Source organism: Sparus aurata, chromosome 20 (assembly GCF_900880675.1).
Source record: "Sparus aurata chromosome 20, fSpaAur1.1, whole genome shotgun sequence".
In the NCBI taxonomy this organism is placed as follows: Eukaryota; Metazoa; Chordata; class Actinopteri; order Spariformes; family Sparidae; genus Sparus; species Sparus aurata.
The window spans coordinates 24,166,679-24,193,907 of record NC_044206.1 but is presented as its reverse complement, the minus strand read 5'-3'; the positions used below and the strand labels follow the sequence as shown (position 1 = coordinate 24,193,907).

Below are 27,229 nucleotides of genomic sequence, written 5' to 3'. Positions count from 1 at the left end.
AAAGAGTTTGGAGAAACAAAGCCGACCATCTACAAGATAAATCCGGATGATCAAACACACACGAGTCTGCGTTGATGATTATTTAAAGAGTCTGACTGACGTTGGGTAAACAGTTCGATCGTGCTCGCAGTAGCTCGCTCGCCAGCATGATTTCTGCAGGTGTGGTTTAACATTTTAAGTTGCTGTTCCACTTCAGGATTGTGGGTTGTGTAGTACTTTAAGTAGCAGCATATAGCAGCATTTTACAACCTCATAGCTCTCGGTAAAGTCTGACTTGGATGGTTGTGACTCAAGTCGATCTGAGTCTCAATCAAGTCCCGTCGAGTCGAGCCAACAAACTTCAGTCTCACCTGCAGAATCTGCTCTTCATTAAGAGAACAGACGAGGTATCAGTGCCTGTCAGACAAAGATTTTATTGACATAATTGAATTTTAATAATCAAAATAGATGTAAACAAACAAAAAAGCTCTATAAAGGTGAAATTTCTTCTTATTTTGAGTGAAATATTGACAGCCAGACTAAAAGAAAACTATAATAAGCATGAAACGAGCACAGACAAGTCGCTTTCTGTCTCTAATAAAACTACAAGTCTTTAACTTTCAAGTCAAAGTCAAGTCTCAAGTCATCGAAACAGTGACTTGATCAAACATCTCTGGTTAAGACGGTATTTTTAAATCTACTTAACCCCTTAAGGAACACCGTTCCAACAAAGGAACACCCTTGTTTTTGGAAACCAAAACCTGTGTTCCAACCTCTGTAACTCTGTGTAAGTATGTCATACAATCACACTTACACTTCTAAAACAAACTTGAGGGTGTTACCTTTCCAATGGTACCAAGCACATCCCTGTGTCTCAAAGTATGTGGGAGCTGTCGTGCTTTTAATTTCGGTATGTCATTTTGGAAAAAGAACCTTAAAATGGGGGCGTTCATTAAGAGGTTAACACCGCTTAATCAATACTACGACTTGGCGACAAAGTGAAATATCACCATTTTGACCGAATACCTCGATATCAATATTGCAACACCATCGTGGGAAAGAACAAAATATGATTTTTGATAAATATTTGGAGCCAAACTGACATTGTTAACAATAAAATTGCAACGTGAGTCCAAAAATGACATCAAAGCAGTGAAACAGCAAACTTCACTCAGAGTTTGATAAATTATGAATCACCGAAAGCTTCTTTTCCTGCATTATAATCTCTGCTTATATAAATAATTAACAGTAATGTGGATATAATGACGAAGGGGTGAAAGTACAACAGTTTGGTGAAACGCTCATCACGCCACATGATCCAAAACCTCAGACGATATATGAAAGTCGACGCGACACATTTGACTTTTGCTTCAAAGCATTTATTCTGTAGGTTTACAACATTACGCGCCCCGTAATGTAAATGCAAATGTGATTGAGAAGCGCTTCATAATGGCCTCCATTCAGCCGTCGTGGATATGAATGGCACTAATATGCATTTCGTCTTGGTTTGCTTCTTTTCTCCGTTAAACGTGTCGCGCTGAACGATGGCGCCCGCCCGGCCCCTCCCCCTCTTTGTCTCTTACGCCCTATTTATTTGTTTTCTAATTGTGATTTTGGACGGTGGAGTATTTATCCACGCCGCAGCCTCGTCCTCCTTCTCTCTCTCTGTATGTGCGGCACATCCGTCATTCAAGCCTGGCAGAGTTTGACTCAATAACAGCGCAAATATCCAGCCATTATCTCTCGGCGGAGTACTCCCTCAATGTTAATGTGTTTTTAGGACGATTACATCAACGTGAAATATTGAAAAGTATCCCTCTGATTGATGAGCGCGAATCATCGAGCCCTCGTCCCCCCCCCCCCCCCCCCTCCAACAACCCATCTACCCTCTCTGTGATGCTGTGGAGACCCGCGGTGTGGTGCTGGTTTAGTAATCAGACTCAGAACATCGGTTATTGGACTGATACGGGCCGCGAGCCGCGAGGGCCGTGCCTCTTGTAATGCCGTACATAAATACACCGCGGACCTGCTCGTAAAAAGAATGAAGTGCAACATCCCTCATGGAGATAACTGTTAATCTATAGCTGCACGAGTGCCGGCGTCTTCCAGTCAGTCTCTCCAGCTCAGCTCCGAGGCTTAACTGTTTGAACGCGGGAGGTACGGCATCGGAACGAGGCGCCGGTTCTTCAGAAATAACCGATTCATCTGGATATCACGGCGGAGGGAAGAATAAATCTCTGGCTTAAAACCGTGTCGTATTTTCTCCCTCCTTCTTCCTCTCCGTCAGATGAACGGGATGGTTGAAATCCTTGTCACGGTATTAACGAGGACGTCGAGATACGGCTAATGTATGTAAACACTGAGGTTGAAGGAACTGTGTTGAAACTGGTCATACGTGTTGACGGTTGTTTAAGAACATGTAATCGTATTGTTTCCGGGTCGTTTCTGGACTTGAACCTTCGTCACGTGTCATGAATCGTTCACTCCCTCGCTGTATTTTCTGTCTGTCTCTACAGTGTCGTCGTAAAAAAGAAGGTAAACAATAATTTAAAAGAGTAAGAATGGTTTTTTTTTTCATATTGGCAGAAGAAGAACAAAAACACGGTAAGATAAGACGACTATCTCGAGTCTCGAGTCACGTGACTTCACTCGAGTTGGACGCAAAGAGTCGCAAATTTAAGGACTTGAATATTTGCATTTTCTAGATAATTAAATTAAACATGTTGATGGAAGTTCTCATTCATCAAGGTCATTTTTCAAGAAACTGAAGTGAGTCCAGTAGTTTATGGCACTTAGAAACAGAAGTTGTGTTTTGTTTTTGAAGCCTGATTTTTGGTGCAATGTGCGAAAACGTGGGAGCTTTGACGCAGCGAACCAGCACACGAGACAGAACTTATGTTGCTGATGACAGCATGGACAGCAGTGTAAAATACACTGTGGGGCAGAAGTATTAATTGAGAAAATCAAAGTAATCTTTAGTTGCAGCCTAAGAAGTTATTTCATTGTTGCTCAGGTAAAGACACCAACCTCTAGTGTCTAACTTCGACACCATACCTTAAAAAATTCCGATATTTGATACCGTGATCGACATTTAGGGCATCAAATATCTTGATTTGTATTAAAAGATAAATATACCAAAGCGTGTGTACTGTGAGTTAACCACAAAAGCATCAAAGTTCATGTAGCGTTACTCACCGCCGGAGAGGAGGAGTAACGATACTACAGAAAAGAGGATTGAAAGCGTTCCAAATAATCAGAATAAAGAAGATTGGGGGTGAAGAAGTTCAGGGAATTCTGGGAGGAATCAGAACCACATTGCACCACTAATCCTTACTGGGTTGGGTCGGGGTGAAGCCACCAGAATGCTCAAAATGAAAAGAACATTTAAATACGGTGAATGAAGCAGATGTGATGTTTCTACATATAAAGACGCTTCATCTCAAACTTCTCTTCACTCTCCAGCTCCAGCAGAGCGCCTGTTTTAGCAGGAAGAAGAAGAAGAAAAAAAGAGAAACCTCCACTACACTATACGCATTGTCCTAACCCCGACAATGAGGTTCTGCCCTGTAATTACATTCTATTTCTAAAACCATCCGTCTTGCGCTCACACAGAGCTGACAGGCTAAAACATTAGCACGTTGTCAGCGGCTCCTCAGACGCCGCAGTTCTCCGTTACACTCCATATTATCTCGCGCCCGCAATCCGGCTTCCCAGATGGAGTTACCTCTCTGCCGTCTGGGGAGGAAGAGGAGGTGTTTTCCTGTTGCACGGCCAGTTTAGCTCAGCCGTGATGGGGCCTCCGGGTCTCTCACTGGGGGTTCTGTTGAATTCTGGGTCACAGCCCGGCCCCAGGCAACCGCTGGCTCCGCTCAAGCCATTCCGTGTCGTTTTTTTAGCCCCCGTGACATTTTGTGCAGCGGGTCATTTTTCACCTTTTTCTTTCAGCGACAACCTGTTTCTCCACCTCGCCGGCACCGCTCACAATCACCAAGTGAGCTCATGCAACCCGGTGCTGATAGCGTGACGATCTCACGCGCCGAGACATCACCTGTTCGTTATGCACGGCGCCGCTGCCTCGGCGGGAAAAAACGAGCCGCAGGAACTTCCATTTTCCCCGGGCTATTTATTTAATGGATAATGCAAGGGACGCAAAAAATGGAAATCACGCATTCGACCATGTCTTTAACCCCGAGCACCTCCCCGCCTGCCTCCTCCCTCCTGAACCACATTCAATTCTCCTTCCCCGGTGAGAATAAATCATTTCGGTAACTCGTCATTACCGAGCTCATTATTTATTCTCCACGATGAAATAAATTATGAAATATTTAAAGCTCCTCGGTGCGACTGCAGGAACATCATCTCCACCTTCCTCTGCCTGTGTCTCTCTGTCGCACTACAACAACGAAAAAAAAGCGAGAGATTGATCGAACCTGTTTGTAACGAGTTTACGTCAAACGACGCGATAAGAGGGGAGCGTTCGTACATGCTAATCTCCGGCCCCCCCTCTCTCTCTCTGATTCTCCGGCGGTGGCAGGGCGGCGAGGAGGGTTTTTGCGAGCTCGCCTGTGTGTGCTCTGTTGTGGCTTGGCACGGCGACGAGGGAAAGCGATGTGATGGTGCCAGCCGCTTTGTATTCTGAGCCTGGGAGTGGAAGGATGGATGGAGGGAGGAGGGAGGGAGGAGGGAGGGAGAAAATGAAATGTGTGGGGAGGAAGAAGCAGCAGACAGAGAGGAAGAGAGCACAGAGACAGTGTAATCACTTCTACACTCCCTGATACTGCCGCTGTCCGCCTGATGCTTGACTCTTATCCCCCCCTCCCCGGCCTTCTTTACACTCCCCTCGCTCCGTATCTCACACTGTCTATCTGCCTTCGCTTGTGCAGAAACTTGAGCTCTCAGGTTCTGTACGTGCGGCGCTGGTTTCGCTTAGACCCCTAAAAACTGGTTAAAGTCAACTGTCAAACACGTGGCTTCTCGTTATGTCACAGCTATCGAGTTTCATACGAGTAAAAATGGTGTTTTACTGCCCGTAAGTCCGGAGACAAAGTACTGTAGGAGAAGTAATGCAATTCCAGCGCGATGGCATGAAACCGACACCGGCGCTCTCGGTCCGCAGCGTCTGAGAGTTAAATACAATGATGTTCTGAGTTCACAGGGAGAAGATGTGCCAGCGCTGTTGGCTCAGACGCTACCTGACTAATTTTGGCTCCTTCTTATACACGAACAGGACAATGACTCCTTTTCAGAAGTTGTTCTATTTAAAAAAAAAGAAAGAAAAAAAAAAGATCCCTGGCGGTTTACAGTCGGAGCGCTCAGAAGTGTGCCAGCAGACTCTCAACCTGTCAAGTTCTGACTGTAATTGTGCGTGTTGTGCGAGCTGCAGGGTGGATCGCGAGGATGTCGACGTGCTTACCTGGTGGAGAGATGCAAGTGATTTTTAAGATTAAAGCAGATATATTCAGGTGGGTATTTTTGAGGATGCACGTGACATCATCTCCACATTACACTTCTCCTCCTCGTCCGCTCCTTCTTTAAGTCCTTAGATTGAGTCTTTTGTTTGTTACCTATAGATGAACTTTGCCTTCACCTTGATCTGTATGTCAGTCTCGTATATCTTACTCACCTTTGATACAGAGCTCCATTGTTGTTGCACTAAAAACCACATCTATTACATCAGGTGTCACGTTCCTTCATTTGAATAAACACCGAGGTCGTACTGCTGTCATAAACAATCACCAGTGCGCCAAGTGGGTATTAATCCGCGACTGAAAATAGTCCCAAGGTATTTGTTTTTTTGTTGTTTGATAGAAACAACGGCCGAACAATTAATGGGAACATTATTGAGTAGGGGTGGGCAAAAATACCGATACGGCAATATATCGCGATACTTTGCCGCCCAATACAATATCGATTTTTCAACTCCAAATATCGATATATCGCCGAAGAGCGACTCTGCTGTGCGGCGGGTGTATTTCTGTAGTAGAGAGAGTGGCTGAGGTCTTTGCAAAATGGATGGCAAGTTAACAACGCCTCCGCAATTTAAAGTTGACATTTGGAAGCACTTTGGCTTCAAAGTTAAGAGAGACAGCAAGAACAACGAGCTGGACAAAGAGAATATTACTGCCCGGAAATTTCATGGGAATTAATAAAATGGAGAGGCTGTTTTGAATGAAATAGTTTTGACTCAATTTGTCCTCTGATCAATATCATCTGATGTACATATAAAGGTACTTGTGTTTTCATCTTTATTTATATCGCAATATCGTGATACGTATCGTATCGTGACCAAAGTATCGCGATACGTATCGTATCGTGAGGTTCTTGCCAATACCCACCCCTATTATTGAGACAACCGACTAAAATCAAATCATCATTATTTTTGTCTTTTTATGTGGAAAATTAGCATTCTCACTTAAATCATGGCTCGTTTTGCAATGTTGGAAATTGCTGAACGTTTCTAAAGGACAAGTTCACATAAAAATCGAAATTCAGTCGTCGTTTGCTCCCGTTATGCCGATCAAGAGTCGGGTAAAGTCCACAAAACTGGAGCTTGCGGCAGCTGGAGAATTTGACTTGACACTTTGAAAAACAACTGAAAGTAAATATAAAATGGCTCCAAACATCTTATTCAGAAGTCCCAAGATCCCAGACTGGTTTGAAAAGATATTCAGCTCCGAGCTATAAAAGCGTTAGCATGCACCGGGTCTTCACTGTTAGTCGAGGTTGTAAATAACATCTCATCAGTTTGGGATTTCTGGGAATCAGGAGGCTGTGAGACGGAGCAGATAATGACTGGACCTTAAAATTTAGAGCGACCTTCTCCTTTAACGGACTCGCTAAAGATTTACATCCTCAACTAATGAGCTCGAGGCTGAGTACCACAGACCAGACGGACTGACATGTTTTTTAGTTTTGGTCTTTTCGTGGCGTTTCTTCTTGAGTTAAAGAACTTCTTGATTGGCTCCTCCCTTCAGGTAACCATGGCGATGATTCAGTCATTTTTTTACAGGAGCTTCCTCGCTGGACGCTCGTCTCCCGTTGTGGTGAAACACGAACCATCGCCAGTCCTTTTTCTGCCGCGCCTCTTACAGTGTAATGAAAAACAGATGCAGGAAAGAAACTGCCTTTAAAAAAGAAAAGTGGCTCAGGATTGTTGATTGTTGGGAGTTTTTTTGAAATAAGCTGTAATTTATCTTTGCCAACACCGTTTCAGGGTGTTTATACATCAGGGGAGTGTTTAATGGAGCGAGCCTTGATAAGGACATGTGCTGCGCTGACAGAGAGAATTATACCGGTTTTAATGTAAGACGATAACAGACGTGCGTGTTGCTGAAGGAGTAATACTGCATCATCCTAACAGTGAACAAGACGCATTTATACTTTTATAAACACACTTTAAGATCGTCCCAAGAGTTTAAAGACAGAGTGCTTTTTAAGCTCGAATCTGCTCACATTTCACTGCGCTGACAATGAAAGCTTAATCAGCCTCTTGGAATACATATTAGATCATAAAGGAAGATGGCAGAACTGCTCCGCCATCGGGGGGGATAGAAGAGAAATCTCTAAAGAAAACACTGTCGCGTCCTCGTGGAGATGTTCCTTCATTGAAGATCCCCCGAAAAAGAAAATATAAAAGTGCAGCACACACAAAGGGCTGAACATTTGGGAATGCTCACCCCAATAAAAAAGAGAAAATGTCAAACGGTTTTAAATGTTTGCTGGTGAAATCAATATCAGTTCAGCGTCTCTGCGTCTACACAGAGAGGAGGCAGGAGGGATTGTCTTTTCTGCCAGCCCATCAGTTTGTGTTTGTTGAAGGATCTAAAACTGGGCTTTAGTTATCAGGCTTTAGCTTTTATATATATATATTTTTCACAAGCGTTTTATGTCTTCTGAGCTCTGATATTTGAGTTGCTCCTTCGTCTCTCGACAACACGACCAGCAGCAGCAGCAGCAGCAGCAGACGGGATCTGTGCCAGCAGAGATGTGGCTCGTAACAGCGACGGTCTATGTGGCATATTCAGCCGACTGAAATGTTTATATTGAATGTTTCAGCAGCTTGAAAATCACCATGGTAATGGTCCCAAAGACAAAAGCCCTAGCCTTTTGTCACGGGTAATTATCGCCGAGCAGTCCCCTCAAAGCCTTCCATTTGGCTCCGAACAAATTCACATTTTAATTTTTGCTCTCATGCATTTGACACATTTGGCTTTTTTTTTTTTTTTTTTTGTATTCAAATCAGGCTTTAATGTAGATTTTAAATACCCATTGAAATGGTTCTCCGTTTGAATCAAGTGGTGCAGATTATTTCACTACTAGAAAACTATAGAGAGAGGAAAAAAAGGGATGAGGAGGGCTGCAGAAAGACCTCTTGAAAGGTCTTAATGAGGCCACCTTCAGTGTTCAGGCGAACATTCAGGAAAACACAATACCTTGAAAATGAGCTTTGGCGTTAAACCCCCCCGAGTTTAAGTGTCTTATCTCACACGAGCTGTTGAAACCCTAAAAAAAAACTGACTTGGCAGAAAGAAAAATAGCGTTGAGCCGCTCGCAAAGCCGATCCGACTGAAGTGTCATCTCCACATGCTCTGTCTCAAACTGTAACTCTGAACAAGTGGGTCAAGAGAAAATATGAAAAAGTAATGGGAGCGCCGCGTCTCAGAATCCGCCCGGCGACACGTACACCCCCGTGTGATGGTGCAAGATACGATCCAGAGCTTCAGTGCGGGTTATATTTAGTTGTTGGGCTCATAATGTGGTTAAATGGAACATTAATCACTGAGCGCAGAGTGTAGCCTCGTCTCTGTTGGCCTGTTTTCAGTTTGTGTGGGTTTTTCAGACTCTCCAGGCAAAAATCAGACTCGGTTCAGCATCTCGGCTAATTCGGACACAGGCTGACTCCCAACACCCGCCGCTGAAATGCATCTCCAGTGATCATTCGTCATGAAAATCGAGGTGTAAATGTACCAAAGCGTTATGTACAGATAAAAAATTCAGGTGCTCAAACCACCCGGGGAGAAAGGCATGTATCTATTTTTATTGTTCACCTGAATCTCTGCAAAACCAACGATGTTAGAGACACGTTGGGCTTTGTTCGGTCCTGAAAACAAACATCTTTAGGCTGTCGGAGAAACATATGTAGACTTAGCTCCAGAGTAAATCAACAAATATATACAATAAAGTATATCAGAGTTAACAGAGAGGAAAATACACAGCTGGGCCAAAAGAAAAAGTTCCCCACCTGGATTTAACTAAGCAAATAGGTAAGAGCCGTCCGTTGGATAATTACTGCAGTGATTAATCTGTTTTAGTTGGCAACAAGTGATTTAACCCTCACTGATGCGTTTCTTAAACAACCACGTTTGAAGACGTATCCTGTGCTCGTGGAAAAAGATGTTACTCCACTTCAGAAGGGTCAAATTATCAGCCTGCATCACGCAAAGAAAACAACTCGGGAGATTACAGAAACTACTGAGAGCTCGCCAACACATTATTCAAACCTGGACGGACGGCGGTGAACCGTCGTCTTCCAGGAAGAGATGCGGTCGGAAAGAAAATCTTGAGTGATCGTGATCGGAGATCAGCTAAACGTTTGGTTAAGTTAAACCGTAAACAAATCACCGGGAGAAGTCGCGGCTGGGTTTAATGGTGGAAGTCAGAGCGTTTCCAACACCACAATGTGAAGAGAACTGAAGGGATCGGGACTAAACAGCTGGGTAGCCTTAAGAGAACCACTTATCAGTGAGGCCAGTCGGGGGGAAAAGGATTCGGTTTGCTGGGAAGGATAAAGATGGAACGATGGAAAAGGGGTCATGTGGTCTGATGAGTCCAGGTTTACCCATCATGCCTAGTGCCAACAGTACGAGCCTGTGGGGGCAGTGTTGTGATCTGGGGTTGATTCAGTTGGTCCAGTTACGTTACGTGCCCAAAAAAAAATGATTGTACCGAATGAGCAGGTTTCTACCCGACGACACTAGCCGTTTTCATACTGGGTTTTTATACTGGCCCAATTTGGCAGTCCTTTTTGCAGCTCGGTCCGCAGATTTAGACAGAAGGCGGTAAATTGTGGGTCTGTTTTGGTCCGCTGATTTGCCGCCTCGGAGGGTACACTTATTTCCGTCTCCATGGCTATCTAACTTCGAGACGTCAATTGCGTGAGGTGGGCGGAGGTGTCGATGACCTGCACTGTTGTGCGACCCACAGCCGGGGAGTTTCAAAACCAGGAAACAGCTGATCACAGCAGTCAGTCCATCACTTCATCCTCGGACGGCAAGATGAGCAACTGGACAGCCGCTGAGATCCAGGAGATGCTAGCGTCTCCTCGGTCTCTGTAGCTGTCTTCGTTGTGTTAGCTTGTTGTTGTAGCGGCAAGCTACAAACGGTCGCTGCTTTCAAATTAAAAGCCCCCGGCTAAGAACCCAGCTCTAAACTCCAATGGGGTGCAATGTAAAGCTCTTATTTTGAAGACAAATCCGTTGTCGCTGTTCACTGCCCAACTTCGTGCTTCACGTCACGTCACATGTTTACGCCTACCCAAGTGGCAGCTTTTTGGAAAAGGAGGAATATTACACCTCCGTTTTAGAAAGACAGGGAGGCAGATTGCAGCCTTTACCTTGCTGCAAATATGCCGACTTTTCTATCTAAAAGCGGCTACTGTCAGATTCTAGAACGACAATGGTTTATAAAACAGTGTTGTCTGAACCTGTGTGTCATTTAAAATATCTATATATATTATTACAGCAGTAAAGGGGATGGCTAAACGAAATCAAGAAGCCTTAAAATAAACCTCTAAAAGTCGATCTACTGGCCTCGTGCACGATCGTCTTCTCAGAACGATCTTTTACAAACTACTTTGGGATAAAGTTATATAATCATATACAGCAAAATGCCCGTCGTAAAATGGGAGATATTTCTGTCTGTGTCTGTTTTCCCTCATCTTTCTTTTTTTTTTTGGAGCTCTCACCACTCTCACCCCTCCTCCCCCCCGTCCTCTCTGCTGATACGCAGCCTGGGATGCGATGTGGACGTCGGGCCGGTCTCGAGCTCGTTGATGGAGCCTCTCTGCCTCCCTCTCAGTCCTCCACCACAGTTAGAGAGGGTGAATAATTCACAAGCAAGTTACTATAAAGATAAAGCTTATTTTTTTTCCTTCCCCCTCCTCTTACGCAATAAACCGGGGACTTACACTCAGAGAGAGAGAAAAAAAAGAAGGATTCTGTTAAAAACGCTGCTGATAAATTTATAAGAACACACCGCAAAGCTAACTCTATAAATGTTTTAACTAAATCGCATAGCTGTTGTTGTATGGAAAGAAAAAGAAAAATAAGAGAGGAAAGAGTCGGAGCTTAGTGGCGAGGCGAGTGTCCAGCAGGGAGATTTATGTGTACAGGACGGCGTACGATACAGTCTTATTCCTGCGCTCCATTTATAATCAACTTCACCGAGTAACAAATCGAATAGGGCTGATTATTTTTTTCTTTCTTTCCTTCCTAGACGTTATTTATGAGCTCTCTAATATCCGAGTGTGTATGAAGGGGGGGAAAAGAAAAAAAAATAGGAACTTTCCAAGTGTAGCCAAACATTTCAACTGAGATAAATTGAGATGGCGACGAGCCAGCCGTGTTGTTTTTCTTGTGTTTGGAGGCTCGAAAAAGTCTGAATGAATGAACGCTTTCACCGGCTAATACCCGAATGTGACTGAATCTTAAGACAAATGAGAACAGACAACACAACTTATGGGGCTTTGTACCGTTTCCAGTGTTCGCTCTCCCCCCCCAGTCGACTCTCGTGTTGTTGATTAACTTTCCCTTTATTGCTTTTCCACCGTCGAAGCCTGAGGGAGCGCAGCAGCTTTATCCTCCACTCGTCTTTGTCGACTACTATCACCGGGGACGTCGTTTTGACTTTTAAGTTTTTTAATATCACTGGAGAGTTGTTTTCTTAATGACGTCCTCCCGAACCCGTTCACATCCCCCCCCCCCCGTCTAATTTGAAACATAACTAATCATCAATCTGACAATGAGTTTCCTGTTATATTTAAAAAGCTGACATTTTCTGAAGTTTTTCTTCCGCCCTGACATTGTTATCTCATGTGTCCCCAGCGTTTCTTTCCCTTTTCCTTCTTGTTCTTTATCCAAACCATGCCATTTCCCAGAGGGAAACAGTCGACCCCCGTCCTCCCATGTTGTTTTCCAGGAATAGACCGCTCTTATCTCGTAATTGTACGTCTCTCAAAATTGCTTCCGACCCCCCACAGTTCCCACGTACCGCTCTGATTTCACTCGTTAATTCCGAGAGCCCACCTCGGATAATTTCTTCCCCTGACTCAGAATGACAATTTGCTTTTTGTGTCGTTATAAAGAAAAAAACAACAACTAGTTTCTGACGGTGTCCCCCATCTTCAAACGATTCTGATCAACATCTGATGGGTTGCTTCGCTATGAAGTGCAAATAAATTGTGGGAAGAAAAAACCTTAAAATGGTGGCCAAGGTTGCATCAAAACTGAGAAACAGAAGATGGTTTTCAGATGTGAGGTCTGACTCTAATAATTTCACTTTTTTTTTGCGGGGGAGATTCGATAAATTAACCACATACGAAGCAAAGTGAAGTCAGAATCGGGTCAGAACGGATCAAGTTTTCTTCTCTCTACTGACTAACCAAAGAGTAGTCTGACCTTCAGACTGACACTGAAACAAAAACGACGTCCAAGTTTGAGACCAACATGCTTATAGTGGGACGTTACATTATCCCTTGCCTGGATGCAAGCTGCTCTCAACCTTCTCTTTTGCAGAGATTTGGCCATTTTAATGCCGGGACTTGCTTCCTAACCTCCAACGCCACAATACAAACAAGCCACGACATGTTTCCCCGATATCTGACCCTTTACTTTCCTTTCAAAGACTAACCAAGACTAACCTTTAACCGAGGAACCTAAAGAAGAAGGAAAGGGTATCTTACTCTGTGATGGTGACACCTGTATTGAAGTCTATGGGAGATGCATGCAGAAACAAGCTAAACCCAACATAAATGCCTCCACAATATATCATCTGTGATATTTCGTTGCACCAGCCCCGTTTGGTCACAGTATTTTCAGCCCTGTTTAGAAAAAAGGAAGATTTTTCGGGAGATAAAGCCTCCGCTGTGTGTGAAATTCTGCACACAGAAAACTGACGGCACTCAGTTCAGTGGTGGAAGCTGTGTGGCAGTAATCCTGTGCAGTCGTGTTGGAGGAGTGCTTAACCGTCCAGGAGGAGGGTGGAGGATTTACAGCTCTAAAGTGCAGGTGTACAGCCAAAGGTGACACAGTGCACGACGGGGGGAAAAAAAAGAGGTCACGTGGGCTGATCTACGCAGACTGAGACCGTCAGGGTCGTAAAACGGACGATTATCCCGATGTGCTGCTGGGAAGCTCACACCTGTAATCCCTGAATATTATGTAGCTGGATCTGCTGCCATCCGGCCTCAGCTGCGCCGCTCGCTGCCCACGTCTGAAGTAGGTGATTAACACGAGGGGAGGTGGATGAGAGTTGATAGCAAACATGTCATTGTGTTGTTCATTAGTGTTTCCATGGGATTCCCAGAGTAATTTGCAGAGGCCGTTACAGGCCGACACCCCACGTCATGTGTGTGTCACTGTAGCTTTTATGTGCGGCGGCGCTGCCGGCGACTCTGCAGCCCGCAGGGCAGGTTAAGAGCTGCGCTGCTGCACAGGGCTGGCAGAGCAGCAAAGCTCCGAGGCTCAGAGCGGTGGGCTTTCCCCTCACCGCACAGCAGCCATTACTCTAAATCACCCTCCGCTCCGTCCTCCCCCTCTTTTCTCTCTGACCTCCGCTAGCATCCACTGACCTGGAAAATATCTTGGTGAGTCCAAGCCACCAAGAGCGGCGCTGGCCTTTGCTTCGCCTGCAAACAGCAGAAATATTGAGCCAATTACAAGATTATTATCTGGTGGTAGTGGCAGGGGAGCACTGTGGGAGCGTAGTAATGCCTGCCAGGGCTCCCTGCTAGATGAGGAAAAATGAATCAAAGGCATGTGGGGGGGAAAGGAGTGGACACGATCGTGCCCACTCGCCTGTACGTCTTTACAACTCCAGCCAATTTACGGACAGTCGAGTGGTTTTTCTAAGAAGTGCAGGATAACACCAGGAAAACGCTGATCACTTGTTAGTTTTTACTCCTCAAGTTGTCATATTTCTGCATGCGCCCGGTTCTACAGTAAATAAGACCGTATGGCACAGTCGGACTTCTCTGGCATTTATATAACAGGCAGACATGAGTCACTGCCTGTATATACGAGGGCCGAGTTGAGTTAGTTTGCGAGTGAAATTCTGTTCAGTAGGGAAACGAAAAGCAGCGATGCGTCAGGCCCTTTTATTCCAAAGTGGTTACTTTATAGACGAGCCTACAAAGGACGCATTGAGTGATGTACTGCACGTTACTGTGTACATTGGATTTGGTTTTTTTAATAGGGAATAGAAGCCTGAATGAGCTCCTGGCGTCCTTCTTCCCAGCTAGTTATTTCCATATGAGAGGGAATGACGTACAGTTACAACATGTGTTATGTTCTGTCATGTACACAAGCTGTTTGCTACGCTCTAAATATCTTACATCCTACAAGTTCTCTGCTTGTTTCTCCCCCAGAACTCAAAACGCATGCCAGAGCAGTGAATTTGATTTAAAGCGAGGCCAGGGTTCATGCGCTCCGTGTTTCTTATTTCGGTTTTTTTTTTTTGGGTCTGTGTCTCGTTTCATGAGCCGATCCCGCTGCCTGTGTTTCATGCATCGCCGTGCTGAGGGAGTCGTATTTTAGCAGCACGATGAAGACATCAAAGCGTAATCTGGACCTGCAGTAAATTTCGAGCACTTGGACGGTTTTGTCATCTGTTACATCACCTAGCCTGCCAATAAAGTTTCATTAGAAAGAGCTGCGCGCTTCTGCTGTAGCATGGAAAGACGAACCCCCGGTGGAGCGCACGTACTGTAAAACCAAGTGTTCCTTTACTCCTTCGCCCAACTTGAACCCAAAAGTTGAGACTTGAGGTTCTTTACTTGAATAATATATAAAGGACTCGTCGCTTGATTGGCAGAAAATCAATGCAAAGTAGATTTTTTTCTTAACCGTTCCAAAAACAAGCCGCTTTCTAAAGATTTCCCAAGTGTGACATGCAAAAATGTATTTTTGAATAATGAGACCAGATCTGAACGGGACCCAAGAACCGTCAGAACTGTTCTAAATAAATCCGGGGATAATTGCATCCAAGCCGAAATGTGGTGGAACCAAACAAACCAAAATAGAGCGAGGCAGAGCCAACATGTTGACACACAAACACAGGACCTCGAGGCAACACAATGGGACGCTACCAAACGAGACTGAATCGGGTGTCAGGTTTCGGTTATTAGCGCCCGCGCAGACGTCTAATTTGTGTCTTTTCTCGTTTTCAGCTGCGGGTCAGACAAGGTTACGGTTTCAAGCCAACGCCGCGGGCTCTGGGAACTTGTGACGCGCATTTTTTCACAAATTTTGGACATGAAACAGCACTTTTATGGCTCCAGAGAAGGCGCAAAGATTCTAATAAATTGATTCAACTGACATAACTTGAAGCGACGTGGGCTCCTCATCGCTGCTCGAGGCGACATTAGCCGCTACGAACCATCAGCAGGTCGAGTTGCTGACAATGTCACTTTTTTCTTCCGTGCAGAGAGTCACTCACAATCATGTAATCACAGTCATCAATAATTAGTTGCAGGCTGAAGGATGTTTGAATTGTGTTTGCCACGAAAGAAAACAAAATGTCGTGTGGCAAGTATCCGTTTCGTACGACCGCATCATTCTTACAATAACTATGACATTTACATCAACATGAATACATCGGTGCTTCATGACCTCCATAGTTGCACACCTTATACCTCACCCCCCTCCTCGCCAACACACCACCGCTGTGAGTGCATCGGCCACAGAACGGGCTCGACTCACTCCATCAAATATGGATGCTTCCTTTAGCACGGGCTCATTTCTTTTTCATAAAACAATAATGTTCTCGTTCGCATCATGAAGTCGTGGCTCTACTGTAAAGGCCGTCGGAGGAGCGTAGTGACTCCCACATCAGCATGTCGCCAGTATAGGCAGGAAGACGCTCGTGATGACTTCGTCTGTGTTCCCCTCCTCCTTTTATCAATATTTAGTCTCCGTGTTCTTTATTATTGACTTGTCAGCTTAGTAGCCGTCGGAGTCCCGGGTGGCACCGAGGCTGTTTTAAAGCACCATTATACAGCCTCGCTCCGGACTCTCGGGGCGATGGGGCAGAGCTAATGTGGGAGGAAAGGAGCCTTGTCCACGCCGCTCTTTACACCGCTGTGGGAGAGGCCGCAGATACTGAGAGGACTCTGGAGGTCAGGTGACGGTCAGTGTTGCAGGCGGATGTCGAGACATCGTTGCACCTGTGTTGCCGCTCTTGCTCTTATCGACCACTTCCTGCGAGTCCCCTCAGTGCTGACCTCGTGATCTGTTCCTCGCAGAGACAACCACAGAGAAACACTCAGCCATGAAGAGCGAGCATGTTTTTGACATTGGCCTGAAGGTATTGACTTATTGCTTTTGGATCAGTTTCACTTCATGTGCTGAGCACAACCGGCAGCTGTTATAAAGCCGGAACGAGGAAAAGTGGCGAAGAAGCACTCAGGCTGTCACCTCAGTGAGTCTGATGCTCCGGTTGTTTGGGACTCTTAATATAATATGACGTAGTTTTAACGCCAAATATTTAAGAAGGATCATCGACTGATTGGATTCAACATGTCCTTAAAAAAGTCTCTTCTGGATGTTTAGTTTTCCGTCATGTTTGCAGTCATGACTGAGGAAAAGAAAATGTCTTTTCTAGGGGTGTGCCAAAATATCGATACTTCGATATATCGCGATATTTCGTCTTGAGGTACGTTATCGATACACTGGTGCCAAATATCGATATTTAATAATGTAAAAACATTTTTTTTATTTTTTTTTGTTTGGCCCACCACCACCACCCCTCTTCGGAGGACAGCTTTATCTTTATTCATACATAGGTATACAACCAAATAAAATTTAGAAAATGGTTTAAGTAGCTCTGAAACACACACATATAGATATTTAATGATAGTTGTAGTCAGTGTGTGTGTTAAGAAGAGACACTGTGCAATATACTCTTTGTTTACTTGGCTGAAATTGATTGACAATGTTTTGTAATTCCTGTGAAATGGATTCAGTGCAGTCAATAAATTCTGAATTTCTTCAGTGACACAGATATCGTGATGTATCGTGGATGAAATTTCTATCGCAGAATCGCTGTATCGTGATATTATTGTTATCGAGGGCAAAATATTGTGATGGTATTGTATCGCGAGGTACCTGGTGATACCCAGCCCTACAATTAATTAAATGGTTGTATTGTTGTATTCACTCACAAGATGTCACCAAAATCACACTGTCCCTTTTAAAATCTTTCAGAAAATGATGTAAGTGTATCGAATGGTATCGAATCGTATCGTTGGCTGAATATCGTGATATATATCATATCGTGAGCTGAATATCGTGTATCGTATCGTATCGTGAGATTAGTGTATCGCTACAGCCCTAGTCTTTTCCCAAGAATGACAACAGCAGCACTTGTTTCAGCAAATGTCCAAAAACATCACGTTTAAGTCCGAGTGACAAACATGTTTCGGAGTCATAGGAATGATCTTGGAGTCTTGAAGGAAAGGAGAGTCTTGGTGGTTGGATGGGTCAACAAGAGATTAGATTTTGAGAGAAGCCTTTCCAACATTTTACAAGTGATTTTACATTAAAACGCAGCCGAACTCGATGGTGTTGGATCAGAAAATGCCTCTAAATTCTGTTAAACTGATTTTCAGGATGTAGTCCTGCTGATAGGGACTCTAGTTGGGGTGATGTCTGCTGAATCGGCATATGATGATGTACGAAAAGCGCCGTTGTCTCGACGCCACATGTCCGTACGTAGCTGTGTTCGTCCTCAGAAGCTCAAAACAAAAGCTCGTTGGCGCGCTGAGCAGCCACAAACATCTTTTCATTTCCTCTGCAGAATGTCTCACGGTGTTACGACGGCCAGGGCTCAGCAGTCGACGGCTGTCAACCATCAGTGACCGGTGATGGCGTCGTTCATCAGCCTAATAGGGACGTCATATCAGAAAATGCTTATATGTGTCATATCGAGGGCAATTACAAACCACGCAATTTGTCTTTCAACTCGGAGGACTCGTTGGAGGAGAAACCAACCATCACGCTCCCCACGACTGCTGGTGTCTTTTAGAGATGCACTCTGTTTGTCTACAGCGAGGATCTCAGTGCCCTCGCTCTCATTCCATTCTGTGTATGTTAAACGGAGCATGATTGTTTACCAGCCTCTTCCAGCAAGGCAGAAAATCGGTGCCCGTCACATGACATCGGAAAAAAGACACTCTGCACATGCCAGCTCCCTCCACCGTTTCTACGGGTCTAGAAACAACGCATTAAAGCGTCGAGCACTCTTCAGAAAATCGGAAGGAGGACCTCCCTCCTTCAGGGTCTCAGTAGTTCTGTCACGGGCGGCAAACGGCGTCTACCCTGGGAGCAGCCCGGGCCACTTTGTCAGCGCCAGTCCTCCGCTTTAAGCAGCACCAGCCAAGCAGATGAATAATTGACGCCTGCATTCTGTACTTTGGTGAATTTTAAAGCTGTATTCTGCAGAGGCTCTAAATGGCAGAGGGGAGGGTGCGTTAATCATTCATGGGCTGCTTTTACCCGCTTTGCTTAAGGTCACTGTCCCGAAGGCAGCTGGGCAGAAGGAAAAGCGGAGAAAGAGGAGTGGGAGAAGAAGGGGTGGCATGGCCAAATGGATTAGCTTGTTTCCCATCCCTTTTGTGAGCCTGTGGCAGGGAAAAGACTCCGGCACATTTAGGGGGAAAAATCTTCCCAAACAAACGTTACGGGGCAGGTTCTGGCGAGTTGTGAACTCTGCCGGTGTAAATATTTAAGGCAGGACTTGAGAGTAAACTTCCATCAGTGGGGATTTAATTTCATAGAGGTGAACGCAGTTTGAATACCAATTGATGAATATATTTGTGCTCCGTGTGTTCGGATTGCTTAGAGTGGGAAAAAACTGTTTCATAAACACCTACGAAACAAGAGCAACTCCACCGAAAATGATGCCTCCAAAATTAAAACAGCGTTAAGCCACAGCAACTCTGCTGCGAGGAGGCAAAGACTCGCTTCTCACAATCCACCAGAGGGTGATATTAAAAGTGATGAAGAACAGCATGTTTTCTGATGTTTTTCCAACGCGTTTTTTGAGAAAGTGAAAGACAGGAAGGTGATCAATTATGCTGGGACGGCCTTTCAGCCCAAATATCAATATTTTATAACTTGCACTACGGTACTGTGGGTATAGAGACGGACGTTTTTCTTTCAACGCCCTGTCAGAGTGAAGAATACCCTCTTTCAAATGGACCCGAGGGAGTTCTCCCCTCCTTCTTGATTTCACGAGCCCTCGGGCTACATTAAGGAACACACGACGTAGCATCTGCATACGATCAGACCACCAGAACATCCAGAACTCGGTGCTGCGGCGCTGAAACTGCATCTAATTATTTGGTCGCACCTCTTGGCAGCTAATTGAGCGTGAAGGAAAAAAAGACACTTGATGGAGATCAAATAAACGAATGAGTAAAAACAAACCGGTTGTTTCTTGATTGATTGGATTCAGCGTTTTTTGATGACACAGCCCGAGTTCATCCAGTTTTACTGTTTATTGTAAGAAGAGCGGTTGTACGACTGTGACGGTTCTTCAGTGTGATTCAGTCAAACAAATATCTCACTTCCTCGTTTTCTTGTTTTTCTTCTCGCAGGGAGCTGATGCCCAAGACCCTGGAGGGCCAGATCACCATGGAGAAAACCCCCAGCTACTTTGTGACCAGAGAGGCTCCAGCCAGGATCTCCGCCATGTCCCGGGACACCAAGCTGATCGTGGTGGTGAGGGACCCGGTCACCAGGGCGATCTCGGACTACACGCAGACTCTGTCCAAGAAGCCCGACATTCCCTCTTTCGAGAGCCTCACCTTCAAAAACAGGACTACCGGGCTCATCGACACCTCGTGGAGCGCCATCCAGATCGGCATCTACGCCAAGCACCTGGACAACTGGCTGCAGTACTTCCCCATGGGCCAGATCCTGTTCGTGAGCGGCGAGCGCCTGATCACCGACCCGGCCGGGGAGCTGGGCCGCGTGCAGGACTTCCTGGGGCTCAAGAGGATCATCACAGACAAACACTTTTACTTCAACCAGACCAAGGGGTTCCCGTGCCTCAAGAAGGCCGAGGGCAGCAGCAAGCCCCACTGCCTGGGCAAAACCAAAGGCCGGACCCACCCGAACATTGACCCGGAGGTGGTGCAGAGGCTACGGGACTTCTACCGGCCCTTCAACATGAAGTTCTACCAGATGACGGGTCGGTTCTTCGGCTGGGAAGACTGAATGTGTGTTTGTCTGTGGCGCTGAGGACTTTAAGAAGAGTACTGAAGAGGGGAAATGTGACATTTGAGGATCAAGTTGGAATATTTCAAGAAAAGTTCTACGTTACAAAAACAAATTGGACGTTTAAATACGTTGTGAATAACGTAATCCTCCAGGGTTTTTTTGCTCAAACAGGCGTCATTTTAATTTTAATATTTGTTTGTTCTAACCTCTTTAAACGAAAATGTCTTTATTCTCATAAATCTCACAACTGTGCGACTTCATCTTCATCATGCCATGACGTCTCTTCTCGCAACAATAAGATTTTATTTATATTAACGTCAAATTTTATTTAATTGTGTTATTTTTATATCGATGTTACGATTTGTTCTAAATATTTAAAACTGTACGTTAATATAACAACCAAAGTCTTCCCTAAAATATCTAACATTTCTTGACGTATTGTAATTTAATTCTTGAAATATTTCAACTTTTTTCCTGACGATGTTATTTCCTCCTGAACAGTGTTTCTTCTACTCCGTCCTCAGAACCGACTCTAAGCAATATGTGGCTGTTACAGGCGAGGAGGAGGTCCGATCTCCCCTCAGCGGCGCCTCAGATATGCAATATTTCACCGTTACATTTTTCTGCCTCTGATCCACAATCACGGAGATGTTTTCATGTTGAGTTGTCGAAAAAAGGATTTGCGTCGTATCTCGCTGCACTATTTGATGAAACCGGTTTGTTTTTTTCTTTTCCTCTGCGGTGACACGGATGTTGTATGCAGTGCTTCTTCTTTTGAGAAGATTGGGTGAAATCATTTTGTGTCACTGAGTGATTTAAGGCCATATTTGACAAAATAAAAAAAAAAAACATACATAGCTGCTTTCAAATTATAACATTTTTCTAGAAAAAAAAAGATATTAAAAAGATAAAAATATGTATTTTTGAAAAGTATTTATTCAAGAAGTTAATAAGCAGTATGTATGTTGAATAACTCCTCAGTGAATATTTGCTTTCTTCTTTTTATTATTATTATTATTATTGTTATTGTTATTATTATTATTCGCCCCATGCCTTTTAGAGCTTTGTTTTGTTTTATACTTGTCTAATTTGTATTCATACGCTGACGATCACCTCGTTTTCATACGCAGAGTTTCAGGAGTCGTCTCCAGTCAGTGAAGTCACAAAGATGGCGCTCGCTGTTATTCGAGCAGCAGCGACTCTGGTGGAGGGAAGAAAAAAAAAGATCCTCTTCCCCCCCCAAAAAAAAAACTGTGACTCAGATTTCCTCAACATGCCTCCTCGAGAATTGAATCCACTTGATGTCACTGGCCTTTCTCTGCCTCGAGGCGATGCACGAGAACAATGGCCGAGCTGTGTTCCTAATTTCTGTCTCCTCGTATTGTGAGCCGCGTTCTGAAAGCAGATGTGCCTCGAAAGACACAAAATCAGAAGAAGAAGCTAATATACTGTAGATCTTAACTGTGGCTGCACCGACAGTTGTTTTCTTAAAGTTGTTTGGGTTTTTTTTTTTAAGGGCACTCCTTGAATAAAAGATGTTATATGTAAAATGTTAATCACGTCGGCCCTTTTTTTCCTGCACACAGTGTAACGGGAGACGGCATCCGCGACGCGAAGAGGAACATTAAAGTCATTACGGTGCTGCTCACGCGTCTGACGGGCTCGGCTCCCTGCAGAACCGTCGGAGCGCTCCCCGGCTTCCCTCCTATCTGCACCGTTACACCTTCACATATTGTCTCTGCTTATCTCAGTCCAGCCTCCAGGGCAGAGTGTCAAAAGAGGCAGTGAGGATTTTTTAAAAAGATGCTTGCGAGCTGGGAGCCGTATTCTGGGCCTCCTGGCAGCTCGTTGGCAGCTGGAAGACTCGGAGGTGCTTTTCTTTGGGGAGGAAATGTCAAGAAAGCTGGAGTAGCACTCCCGGGTCTGTTGACTTTGACATGCACTTACTCCGAGCTAAAGAAGATCATTTATGCACACATAAATATGTATTTAAATATAGTATTTAAAGCTACAACAAGTGACAAACATAAAATTACCTGCAAGCAATTACAGTGTTTCTCGCAGACTGGAAGAGCCTGTGTTTACATTTTTTCGAGGCAAAGTCACCGTTAACAGGAAGCAGGAGGAGGTTTTTATTCAGGTAATTGTATTTTTGGCATTCCAGTTTGTGGTTCTGACAGTGAAACACCACTTTTGTCCAAAAACAACAAATGCACAAAGGTCCTTGTAGTAGCCTTAAAACTGAAAATGTTTTTATGACCTTCTCTGCACGACCAAACACTCGACTTAATGCTCTCTCAGGTTTAATTCAAATAACACGCAGGTTTGCTCGGACTGAAAAAAAGGGAAGTGCAGCATTATTTTTTGCAACTGTGCTTTCAACAGAAGGCAAGAAAATACAAAAACATGGAGCCGAACAATTCTCGTTAGCGGACTCTATTTCTAAACGAACGTTAGCTACCGTTGTTCTCTGATTGTCGAGCGTAGATACGAGGAAAGAAATCCAGAGTCCAGCAGCGTTAAACAACTGGAACAAATCATCCACGGACTTGTTTAGACAACCGAGAGAGACGGGGAAAGTCTCATTTTGTGATTAATAAGTGTAAATCAAGCGTCCTTTGAGTTGCATTTGATCGTGAAGCGACCCATTCAACAGTCCGACGCGCCAGACGTTCATCTGATTGCCTGATTGTTCGGGTTCATCGGGCATCATCATCCGCCTAGAACTGAATGTCAGCCGTCAACCAATGTGTCAGAAATGCATCCCACATGTATAATTGGTCAAGGTCAACCAGTCGGAGGTGTCAATAGTTAAAAATCCTCTTTAAATCGAGGCTGAAAAGTTGAAGGTCTGTGTGCTGCTGATTGATTGATTGATGCGACTGAGCAATTATCAGACACATTTCACCTCCACCTGCTCCTGATGAGGGCTTCATACTCTGAACACGCTCCTGTCAGCGCACAGAAGAACTGTAGTCTGAATGTAACGGCGTATATCAATCACGCCGGCGCCTGAAGGGAGAAGCTGTCCGTCTCTCGATGCCCTCTTTCAGTCTCTCCTCCCCAAAACACTCCACTGTCTCCATCTCTTCCTTCCTTCCTCCACTGCACCTGTATGTTTTTTCTTTCGCTGCAGGAATCTCTCGGCCTTCCTCCTTCCCTGCTGTCTGCTGACTGATTTGAAAAACTTGCACTGACAGGCACTTAGCAGATGAACCGCGATGAGAGGAGGAAGCCCGTCGACAGTCCCGCGAATTTCTGAAGCTCATTCATGCCGATCGTCGGCGTGCTGAGAAGATGTTGTGACTGCAGCGACCTGCGCGGCGAGCGTGAGGGGGAACGGAGGGGGGGAGGCTCGCGACCATTTGTTGACTCGTTCAATTTGCTTGTTATTCCTCCCTGAGTGGGTCAGCGGGGCCTCCTCAGCGACGGCTCCTCGCGGGTAATAAACAGAGACAGTTTTCATCCTCCCACTCGAAAGTCTAACTATGAAAGAGAAAACGGCGAACTATGAAAGAGAAAACGGCGAACGGCAACATCTGCTTGCGGGACGGCGTGAGAGACCACCCCTGTCAGAGAGCGTTGGGCTCAATATCGGCGGCACGGACCTCGAGAGAACTCGACGTCTATTGAAAAACAGCTGACTGCATGTGGTGGAGGGGTTTTTTGGAGGGTGGGGCACTTCTGGAAGCCTGGCGAATCTCTTTGAACCGCTTTTTCTTTCTTCTTTAACTCATTCCATCGGCGCCGCTCTCCCTTTCCAAAACGGCAGCACCTGCGTGGAGTCACCTGCGCACAATTAGCTCGCCGCCCACCCCGCTTTAACTCACCTTAAGCCGCCGAAAAACCTCCTCTCATCCGGGACCCCCACCCATCTCCTCCAATCTGCAGACACGCAACTCCTTGAGCCTTGTTTTCGCACACGTTACCGAAAGATGGGTGGGTTCTACGATAACACGGCTCAGCGCGTGTGTGTGTGTGTGTGTGCTTGTGTGTGTGTAGTCCTGAAGCGATGTATAGGACATGTAAAATGATGAAGTGAGGGGATCAGAGAGAGATCGCTTTGAAGAAGACGCCATTTGCTCAGCGCTCCGGATCGCTTGTGCATCTTTTCCCAGTCGCACATACGTAACATGCAGACAACACACACTTAAACACACACACACACACACACACACACACTCTGACCCACCAGGATCCAACACACCAAACACAGCCGCCACCCGTTCGTGCCCCGCGGTGGGACATGGAGGGGGATCAGACCTCTGTTTTCTCTGGATCCCAGAAGAGAAGCCCTTAATCCTCGGCCAAGTCTGAGCAAATATCTCCGGCAGGCACGCTCGGCACACAGCCTCCATCAAAACAGCCCAGAGAGGGGGGGAAGTGACTGAGTCGCACTTTCAATTTCGAGTTTGCGTTATCTGCCGTGGACTTCTGGTATCTTAAAGAGAGATCTTCACACTTCAAAGACAAGAGAGTGTGTCTGGTGCTCTACACGGCCAGATGTGAGCGCAGATACCTGCTTCCTCCACGCGTTTACTTTAAAACACTCACAAAACACAAAGTCTGATTCGTTCTGCTGATTCAAATTAGGAATGAAAGACTGGATTATCATATATTTCGTTTCTTTATTTTATTTTTCAAACCACACTCCAGATTGTCCGCGTTACGACAGAACAGAGAGGTTGTGGCTTTTTGCACGACGAGAAAATGTCTAGCTATACTGCTGGATTTGTTGGTTTTAAGTTTAAAAGACGTTCTCACGCAGAATGATTGTTTGTCCGTGATTAAAAAGGCATTTCACCAGTTGGGTTTTTGGGTTTTTTTGCGTGCCAGTCATAAAGCTTTGAACTGTCACTTTTCGACAGACGAAATTAGCAATTAAGATCGTCTGGGCGCAGGAACTCGTTCCAGACGTGTGTTTTGACTTTTCGCAAAAAAAAAAAAAAAAAGTTTTCACGCATCTCTTCTCTCTCTTCCAGACGTCCTCCTTCAAAAAAAGAGCTGCTGCGTTTTTCAAAAAGGGGTGATAATCGATCCTGACACATGATTAAAGACGTGTTCATGTTAAGCTCAAATTTTCCTTCTCCGGGATGAAAACCAGGGCGACAGGACTCTAAACAAGGCAGCCAGATCGTCTGACGGGTAGAGACCCGAGAGCGTCCTCCAGGGAGGGGAACGTTTCGCCCTGTTAGCGGACGGTTCTGTCAGCTCCGAGCTGGAACCTTTTAGTCACACGGCACAGTTCTCAGCTTCCTCTGTTTTGTGTCATTGTCAAATTAAATGTAGGACAGTTTTTTTTTTTTCTTGCCATGAGTCAGATGAGAATATTCATACCACTCAAATATGTGTGAGTGAAGTGTGGAGCTAAAGCTGGAGGCTGGTTAAATAAATAGTACTGAGACTTGTTTTTATTTGAAGCTACAGACAGAAGGCAACTTAGCTTACGTTAGCATAAAGGTTGGAATAGGAGGGAAACAGGTAAGCAAAGATCCACCTAATTTAATTGGTAGTTGTGGAATAAAGAGTTATTAGTGCTCTTTTCTTTAGAAGTTACATAAAACATTGTTTCTGTATGCTAACAATAAAGCTGTAGACAGAAAACAAATTAGCCTACTTTAGCATAAAGGCTGTAAGAAGAGGGGGAAACATCTCCAAACTTCTTAATCCACCTGAATATATAATAGTTTGTGTAAATACAGTTATTGGTTTTCTTGTTGAGCGTTTTACAGAAATTCAGATAACTCTGTCTGTGTTTGCCAATAAAGGCTGAAAGGAGCAGGAGAAACAGAAAGAAGTTGAATTAGCTTGCGTTAGCATAAAGGCTGGAAAAGGAGGGAAACAGCTAGCCAAAGATCCACCTGATTTAATTGATAGTTTTGGGACATGTTCTTATTGTAGAAGTTACATAAAACACTTGTTTCTGTATGCTAACCATGAAGCTACAGCCAGAAAACAAAGTAGCCTACCTTAGCATAAAGGCTGTAAGAAAAGGGGGAACAGCTTCAGGCTATCTCCAACTTCTTAATCCACCTGAATAGAAAATAGTTTGTGTAAATACAGTTATTGGTTTTCTTGTTGAGCGTTTTACAGAAATTTAGGTAAAACTTATCTGTGTTTGCCAAGTAAGCTACAACATGATGGTAAATTAGCTTGCGTTAGCATAAAGGCTGGAAAACGAGGGAAACAGCTAGCCAAAGATCCACCTGATTTAATTGATAGTTTTGGGACATGCTCTTATTGTAGAAGTTACATACAACACTTGTTTCTGTAGGCTAACAATGAAGCTACAGCCAGAAAACAAATTATCTTATGTTAGCATAAAGGCTGTAAGAAAAGGGGAAACGGCCTCAGGGAAATATAGCTACTGGTTTTCTTGTTAAGCAAAAGATAAAACGTGTCTGTGTTTGCCAATTAAGCTACAACCTGATGGCAAATTAGCTCAGCGTAGATAAAGGCTGGAAAGAGGGGACAAAGCTAACTAGGCTAGCAGTCAATACTTCCAAAGTCCACCTTATTAAATTAGTTTTTTTGGGACGTAGAGTTATTTTTTTTCTTGTTGAGCTTTAGATACAAAGTTACATATAAATCTCATGTTTCTTTATGCTCGGAGTGACAGAAAGAAGGTCAATTAGCTTACGTTAGCATAAAGGGGGACACAGTAAGCCAGGGTCTAGCTCTGAAGCTACAGCAATGAAACCAAAATTGCTAACCTTAGCATAGCTTGAAGGCTGGATGAAGGTGGGGACAGTTAG

The 27,229-nt window shown here is 44.7% G+C and overlaps 1 protein-coding gene across 1 annotated transcript in view; it reads left to right on the top strand.

The window, feature by feature from the left end:
- LOC115570635 (heparan sulfate glucosamine 3-O-sulfotransferase 3A1-like) overlaps positions 1–21,359 on the top strand; it is a 35,421-nt gene extending 14,062 nt beyond the window's left edge. Inside the window, exon 2 of the mRNA XM_030399239.1 lies at positions 19,850–21,359. Within this exon, the coding sequence (XP_030255099.1) occupies positions 19,850–20,471 (622 nt within the window). The 3' untranslated portion in view covers positions 20,472–21,359. The remainder of the gene's footprint in view (positions 1–19,849) is intronic.
- Positions 21,360–27,229: the final 5,870 nt, after the last annotated feature.